Raw genomic sequence first — 8316 nt, forward strand, 5'->3', positions numbered from 1 at the left:
CCATTCTTCACCTCTGAAAAAATAGCTTTTTCAGTAAAATAGCTGGTTTCAAACAAAAACAAACAATGAGGAGTCTGGTGGAAAGACTAACAGATTTATTTGGGCATAAGCTTTTGTGGGTAAAAACCCCACTTCTTCAGATGCATGTTTCACACAATCATGAGAAACCCTACTGCTAAAGGGGTCTGGCTTTGCATATGGGAATATGCAAATTAAGGGTTCTGAAATGCAAAAAGCAGCTAAGCAGGCACTGGGCTTCAAAAACCCTTTTCAGAGTAACAGCCACGTTAGTCTGTATTCACAAAAAGAAAAGGAGTACTTGTGGCACCTTAGAGACTAACCAATTTATTTGAGCATAAGCTTCGTGAGCTACAGCTCACTTCAGATGTGATGAAGCGAGCTGCAGCTCACGAAAGCTTATGCTCCAATAAATTGGTTAGTCTCTAAGGTGCCACAAGTACTCCTTTTCTTTTTGCAAAAACCCTTTTGTTACACATGGACTCCTCTGCCCTGCTCTTGCAACCAAACTGCCCCTGAGTGACATCACTGAAGAGAGGGTAAAGTCAAACATATGCGGAAAAGGACCCGGCTGGAGACTCAGCAAACCCTTGTTTGCTGTTTACAAGACAACTGGCTTGAAGGGGTTTTTTTTTTTTTTTTTTGAAGTTTTGACAAAGCCCTGGCTGGGATGATTTAGTTGGGGATTGGTCCTGCTTTGAGCAAGGGGTTGGACTAGATGACCTCCTGAGGTCCTTTCCAACCAAGAGATTCTATGATTCTAAGGGTGGGAAAGGAAGTGTGGGCAGAGTCTCTGAGGGCTGCTGAATTTCAGAAGCAATCTTTTATGAGCTCAGTGAATCCTTACGGTGATCTCTGTAGTGGAGAGTTTCTTTCAGTGTTCCCTAGTCTGTTTAGGACAGTGGTTCTTAATCTCTTGTACTGGTGACCCCTTCCATATAGCTAGCCTCTGAGTGCTACCCCCACCTTATAAATTAAAAACACTTTTTTATATCTTTAAACACCATTATAAATGCTGGATGCAAAGCGAGGTTTGGGGTGGAGGCTGACAGCTCCCAACCCCCCCATGTAATAACTTTGCAACCCCGAGGGGTTCTGACCCCCAGTTTGAGAACCCCTGGTATAGGATATGCTAAGTAGGGAAGGTGATGGATCTTTAGAGGGGTTGCTGGAGAAGAGGGGGTTTCCTCCTATTTCCTGCTTGCTGCTCAGTGCTGTCTGGAAAACAGGTTCCTGAAGGCATTGTTGTAGTTTTTGTTGAAAGCCGTATAGATCAATGGATTAAAAAAGGAATTAGAATAGCCAAGCCATAGAAAAATACTTTTCCAAATGGGTGGGATGTCACAGGAGCAGAGAGGGTTGATGAGTTCAGTGATGAAGAAGGGGATCCAGCATAGTACGAAGACCCCAATAAGGATGCCCACCATGAGGACAGCTTTCTTCTCCTTTTGCTCTCTCCACGTATCTCCATCGGTCTGGAAGGTAACAGTGGCGTGACGGACCGTGAAGACCATTTGGGATTGTTGGGAGGCCTCCTTCACCTGCCAGATGTGAGCACAAGCATCAACGTATGCACCCTGCCTGCTGCCCATCATCACACCAGGCATATTGCATGTGTCAGCAAACCTACAGAACAGCTGTAGTTATATGAATGTGATTGGGCACACTGAAGTAGTTTGGGTCAGCAGTGCAACTTTATCATATTTAAGAGATGTGAGGTATATGTCCCTGTTTTGGGTACTAGGGAGTTTTAAATAACTGAGATTAGAAAAATAGCAGTGATAGTGGAAACTGCATATGCACAATTACTCCACCTATCACAATTCAACCATGTATATGTCACACATTTAGTACAATCAGAACAGTAAATCTCTCTCTCACACACACACACAACCCTGCCTGCTTCTTCTGACTATGCTACTCTCTCTGAGGGGCATACGATGGGGGAAGGATAAAAATGCACTCGGAGAGCATACAACATACATTATTGCCAAAAACAGTCATATAGCTCATTAATACATCAGCTAGCCATGAGTTCAAAGCATCCAGCCACCATTAGGAAACAATTGCAAGGTAGTGTAGGTGTCTGCACAGACACACGTTTTTCCTTAGACTTTGTCAGGTTATTTTCCATATTCTGGATAGCTACCTACAGACCCTCCACCCCCAACTCCTAAGGGGCAGAGTCACCTGTGAAACCCTTAGTCATACAAGTGAGCACTGACCCACAGGATTTCAAGGATTTCAGTGAGTCACTGCTCACCAGCCTGAATCAGAGGTTCACAGTCAGACTCAAAAGTTCCCGCACAATGTTTCCACTAGCACTCAGTGACTGCACACTTGGCGTGCAAGTCTCCCTTCTAGACCTGACAGTGCTCCACAGTCCTTGGGCAAGTTTCCCTCCCTGCAGGGCTGGGCCATGGTCATCATCCCAGCTGCCACTCAGCCCAGGCCAGCTGGCAAACCCCAGGCTCGACCCACCTCTAGCCCTTCGGGGGCGATGGGGGTGATGGAGTTGCTCTTCCGGGATCCGATGCGAAACTTGGCCGCCTTGTAGATCTTCCAGTAGACGAAGAGCACGACGCAGAGCGGCAGGTAGAAGGCGCCGAAGGTGGAGAAGACGGTGTAGGAAGGCTCCTTGCTGACCTGGCACTCCTGGCTGGCCTCGGAGTAGGTCTCGCCCCAGCCGAAGAGCAGCGGGGCCAGGGCGATGACGGCGGAGAGGGCCCAGGTGAGGGCGATCATGGCGTTGGAGATGCAGCGGCGGGCACGCAGGGTGTACTCCAGGTGGCGGCTGAGGGACCAGTAGCGGTCCAGGGCGATGGCCGTCACGTTCCAGATGCTGGCCGTGCAGCACAGCACGTCGAAGGCGATCCACACCTGGCACAGCCGCCGGCCCAGCCGCCAGCGCCGCCCGGCCAGCTCGTGCACCAGGCTGAGGGGCATGACCAGGGCCGCCACCATCACGTCGGAGGCGGCCAGGGAGGCCACCAGGTTGTGGGGCACGCGGTGGAAGGCGCGCACCCGCAGGATGGTGGCCAGCACCAGCACGTTCCACAGGAAGGTGGCGGCGGCCAGCAGCGCCAGCAGGGTGAGCAGCAGCACGCCGAACACCGACAGCGGGGCGCGGCCGGCCAGGGCCGCCGGGGGGCCGCCGCCGCCGCCGCTCCGGTTGGCCGCTGCTGCCCACGGGGTGGCGGAGAGGTTCAGGGGCCCGTCCATGCCGGCCGCCGCCTGGGAAGGGCGCGGCGGAGAGCGGCCGCGGGACTCAGGGCGCGGGCGGCGGCGGGCTGGGCGCCGGCTGCGCCTCCGTGCCCGGCCCGAGGCAAAGTTTGGGGGGAGGCGCGGCCATGGCGCCGGCTGGAGGGAGCGTGCCCGCGGGCTCGGCGCCGGGGACGGGAGGACAGCCCCGGCCCCTCCGCGAGCGAGCCCTGCTGGCCGCCCCGCCTGAGCCGCGCTCCCTAGCGTAGCTGCGGCTCCGCGCCCGGCGGTGCAGAGCTGGGAGCGGCGACGAGCGCAAGTCCGAGCCGGCGGCGGGGCTTTATCAAAGAGGAGAATGACTCCGACGTCAAAACGTGGCCCATCAGCTGACGGCAACCCCCCTTCCCTCCAGTCCTCCCCAGGCGAACGCACCCCTCGGTCTGCGAGAGCCTGCCTGCCTATCTATCTATCTATCTATCTATCTGCCTGCCTGCCTGCCTGCCTGCCTGCCCCGGCCGGGTGGCAGCCCCTGCCTCCGTCGCTCGCTAGCTGCCAGGTGCAGGAGGAGCCCGCTTGGGTTCGGCACCTGCTGCTTAGCTCAGTGCCCTGCTGCTCTTCGTCCTGAAAGTCTCCAAGAACAGCCCAGGTGTCTTGCAGAGGACTGCACCAGCAGATGGTAAATGGATTCTCCGAATTCCCTCCTCTGTGCTCAGCTTAGTGCTTCACTCACTGCCACAACCTATTCATCTCCTGCACCTAATTACCCTGTTCAGCTAGGATGCTGCTCTGCACTTGCTCGTATGAATAAACTCATACGAGATTTGGTTTGCGAGAAGAAAGGGGGTTAATTTACAGTGAGGGATCCATCTTCTATTACAAGGGAGGAGGTATCCATAGCTTAGGTTTATAGGCACTTTAACCAAAGCTCTGTTCTACCTGGCAAGGTGCATATGCATGTAACCAACTGGTCAGGTGGGTTACCTGTGCATATAATGAAAATAGAGTATTTCCCGTGGGCTTCAGCAGAGCAGAGGCAGATTAAAGTTGTCTCTGGTCTCAAGTGTGTTGGTAAAAGGAGCTGGAGAATAAGAGCTTTTCAAAATCATGCTTAGTCATTTCAGTTTCTATATGTTTATCTAGAGATTAGCTATAGTTAAGTCAACTCAGCTTTTCCAGTACTGCTTTTTTGCTAAGTGTTTGGGGCATCCATCATGCAAACATCCTACTTCACTGGTGCTGCTTTTTCATGGACTTTAATTTCCCCTGTTGTGAAATATAATTTTAAAATTGAAAAGAATTACACCTAGATGTTTTAAAAACTCAGGAGTTACTGGCAATGTTAATATACTCACACTGAATGTGTCTCACAGTACCGCATGTATCTAACAAGCCATCTAGTATGTGTAAGGGGTCAAGTGACTGTTTCTTTTGGAATCTCACCTTTTGCATATCCTGACTTTTAACTATAATTAACTTTTTATTAAAGCTAAACAGAATACTTCTCTGACTACTACACATTTTTGTATTTACAAAATTTGTACTTACTTTTTTTATTATTTTTTCTGTAACATTAGTGATTAGAGGTGCCAAATGGAGTCAGGGCCCCATTGTGCTAGGCACTGTACAGAGACAGAGAGACCGTCAGTACCTTAATCAGCTTAACAAACTAACTGGACAAGACAAACAGGAGGTGGGAGAAAGGAAATAAGTAAATAAATATTAAGGAAGAGTGATAGATGCACTTAATGCAGTTCCATTGGATTTAGGGGAAGAAATAAAGATGTAACAGTTCTGTAGAGATGCACAACAGCACAGTACTATAGGCAATAGCATAACTAAAAATCAAATGGGTATTTGGTACTGCACATTTTTAACCTCCATAGAACTTTTTATATTCAAGCTACTCAGTAAGGGCTAGAGACAAGTGATGTTTCAAAGTTCAGCCTATTTGCATAGTACTCGTATAGGAGGCATGCGGGGTTTTGCTTCTCAGTGCTGCCAGGTGAAAGAAACACATCAAGAAAAAGTTGGAGAATGTAGGGTTGTCGGGATGTGGTTTGGAGGGGGCAGAAGGGGAGTTTGGCACTATACTACACTTTTAGAGGCATACCATTACTTTTCCTCTTGTGCACAGGAATAACCACAATGTTTTTGTTGGGAAAAGTCTCTCTTTTCCACTCACAACTCAAATATAGCTGAATGGATTTTGCACAGATTTATAAAGCATCCCTTTTGGGGCTGAACCCAATCCCAGAAAGTTCCTGATCCTGCAAGATGCTGAGCCTCCTCAATTACCACTGACCTCAAGGTCTTGAAGGAATCACTTAACACCTATCAGGATCAGGCCTATATAAATTAGTGGGCCTTTCCAAACAAACTGCACAAACACAAAGCTAAACATTATGTGGTATGTGCTCCTAAGACCAAAATACAGGTGCTATTGCTTTAGGAAGAAGTAAACAAGAGTAACCATGAGAAAAATTGGAAATGTAACCGTGAAAGCTGAAGCATAAATCTAGATGAGGTATGTTCAGTGTGTCCTCTCACTATGCACTAGGATTTTCACTATTGTATTGACTGGACCTCTCTCACTAAAGGTATTAACAGATTCCTGGGGACTGAATGGATCAGAAAAGAGTTAATTGGAAATAGCTCTTTCATCTGGAAGTCACCTGCTGAATCCATCCTGACAGAAAACTATTACTTTAAAGGACAAAATCCTCCCCGCTTTACTCACGTAGGTAATCCCATTGATCCCACTTCTGGGGTTGGGATTCAGTATGCTTCTCTGCAGAACCTGGGTCTCTTTGCCCTGTTCTTCCAGGGGTTGCTTTTTTATCCTTCGGAAGTCTGTCTCATAAACCTGATCAAATGGGTTCATGCAGGATAGACTTGAAAGCAGTTAATTCTCTGCATCGTCTTCTAAGTACTGGTAAGTGGGGGGCTATAAGAAGTGTTTTTCTGCCTTCCTGCTGAAATTAACTCTTGAGAGGTGTTAAGTACGTGCAACTCTCATTGATTTCACTGGTGGTAGCACAGTGATGCTCAACCAGTTTGTGATGAGCCCATAAGAGGCAATTATGAGATATTTGTCTCACGATCCTTCTGTAAATTTCCTGCAAGATAAGCCAACTAAAGGCTGACCACTGTTGCATACACAAATGCACACATCACACCTGAAAGTTGTTGTCCACGTTCCTGTTAAAGTTTCTTTATTAAATAACTTTATTAAAATGAATTATGCTTTTAAGAGTAACTAGTATGATAGAGGTCCATCAACATAAGTATATTCCACCATGTGTCTCTCTTTTAGAATAACAGACACAGAGAGAAATATTAAGAAGAAATTGTATGCAGGAAGATGAAGTTTCTTTAGCTTAATACATGAGCTTTGACTATCAAAGCGTCCAGTACAAACTGTCAAGTATCTGCCAGTAAGACACACTGCACTGATGACAGGAAATGGATGGATCTGTAAAATGCAGTTGTTGTTCCGACCCTGTTTCCTGATGGTAAGTTGTAGAAGAGATTTGTTTCTCACAAGCTTTAGGCATTTTGGTGGCAAACTGGCATTGGTGCTAGTAAATTGGTGAAACTGTGGGAAAGTTTGTGATGTCACTAGACTGCAAATGGACTACTTGGTGTGTGTTCTCCTGAATGTCATTCTGCTTCATCCCAGGCAGCTGATGACCTGTATTTATATAAATCCTTTTGGACGGTGGCAATGTTCTGCAGAACACCAGAGAAGAAATTATATAAATTTTAAGACCCTTCTCTTACCAGTCAAGATGTCATCCCGAAGGTCTGATTTCTTTACCCTTTTATGAAGGATGAAGAAAGAAATCATTCTAAATAGTTTTCTGTGTTGGCCTTTGGGGTTCCCCAGTGCTGTCAAGTTGGTTTTGTTGTTATAACACAGTGTCAACCTGCATAGTAATGAAAGAACCATTGAGATCAGAAATAAAACGCAGATGTCTTCTAAGGGATATTTTTTCCACATCTGTAGTCCCTTAATCCTGGTTTCTTGATATGCAGTTGAAAGCTTTCTTGTTACTTGGCAATACCATTTCCTGAACAGCCACTCCACTACTGCTTTGTTTACCTGCCAAGTGTTTCTGTTGGCATAATTGACTTATCAGTGTGCTGCCTTCCCACATTGTGGATTGCTTTCAGGAGAATAATCTGAGATCCAGGAGATGGATCTGAGCTAATATGCATCAGATCCACATTCACATTTTTTCCTCTAGACATGGAATGTGTGCTCAGTTGCTTGCCTTTTAAGTAAAGGTTGTCAGTTCTCATCAGACTTGTAGATTTCTCTAAAAAAGAAAAGGAGGACTTGTGGCACCTTAGAGACTAACCAATTTATTTGAGCATAAGCTTTCGTGAGCTACAGCTCACTTCATCGGATGCATTCAGTGGAAAATACAGTGGGGAGATTTATATACACAGAGAACATGAAACAATGGGTGTTACCATACACACTGTAACGAGAGTGCTCAGGTAAGGTGAGCTACTATCAGCAGGAGAGCAGGGAACGTCGGGGGAGGGGGTGGAACGTTCTCAGACCTTCTTGTCGACTGCTGGAAATGGCCCACCTTGATTATCACTACAAAAGGTCCCCCCCCCGCTGGTAATATCTGACCTTACCTGAGCACTTTCGTTACAGTGTGTATGGTAACACCCATTGTTTCATGTTCTCTGTGTATATAAATCTCCCCACTGTATTTTCCACTGAATGCATCCGATGAAGTGAGCTGTAGCTCACGAAAGCTTATGCTCAAATAAATTGGTTAGTCTCTAAGGTGCCACAAGTCCTCCTTTTCTTTTTGTGGATACAGACTAACACGGCTGCTACTCTGAAACCTGTAGATTTCTCTGTTTCAGCCTTTTGATATTGTGCAAATTGCTGTTAATTTGAGTAAGTTTAACACTCCATGTTCTGAAATCATAGTACTGAGACATGGTGAACTACCTTCATGGATGCATTTCATGAGTGGGTGAAGTGATACCTGGATATATTTTGTGAAGCTATTTATTTAGACATTTAGATCAGTGCCCACCACAAAAGCAACTGGGAGCCTTCTACAACTAAAA

General features: G+C 46.9%; 1 protein-coding gene across 1 annotated transcript; it reads right to left on the reverse strand.

Moving 5' to 3' along the window:
- Nucleotides 1–1226: 1226 nt before the first annotated feature.
- Nucleotides 1227–3240, reverse strand: HTR5A (5-hydroxytryptamine receptor 5A). The gene is made up of 2 exons (XM_077809494.1): nt 2500–3240; nt 1227–1559 (listed from the first exon to the last, which is right to left on the reverse strand). Exons 1-2 carry the CDS (start codon nt 3238–3240, stop codon nt 1227–1229), a joined length of 1074 nt encoding a protein of 357 aa, XP_077665620.1.
- Between the last annotated feature and the right edge of the window lie 5076 nt (nt 3241–8316).

The sequence above is a fragment of the Eretmochelys imbricata genome, chromosome 2 (assembly GCF_965152235.1).
Source record: "Eretmochelys imbricata isolate rEreImb1 chromosome 2, rEreImb1.hap1, whole genome shotgun sequence".
NCBI classification, from domain to species: Eukaryota; Metazoa; Chordata; order Testudines; family Cheloniidae; genus Eretmochelys; species Eretmochelys imbricata.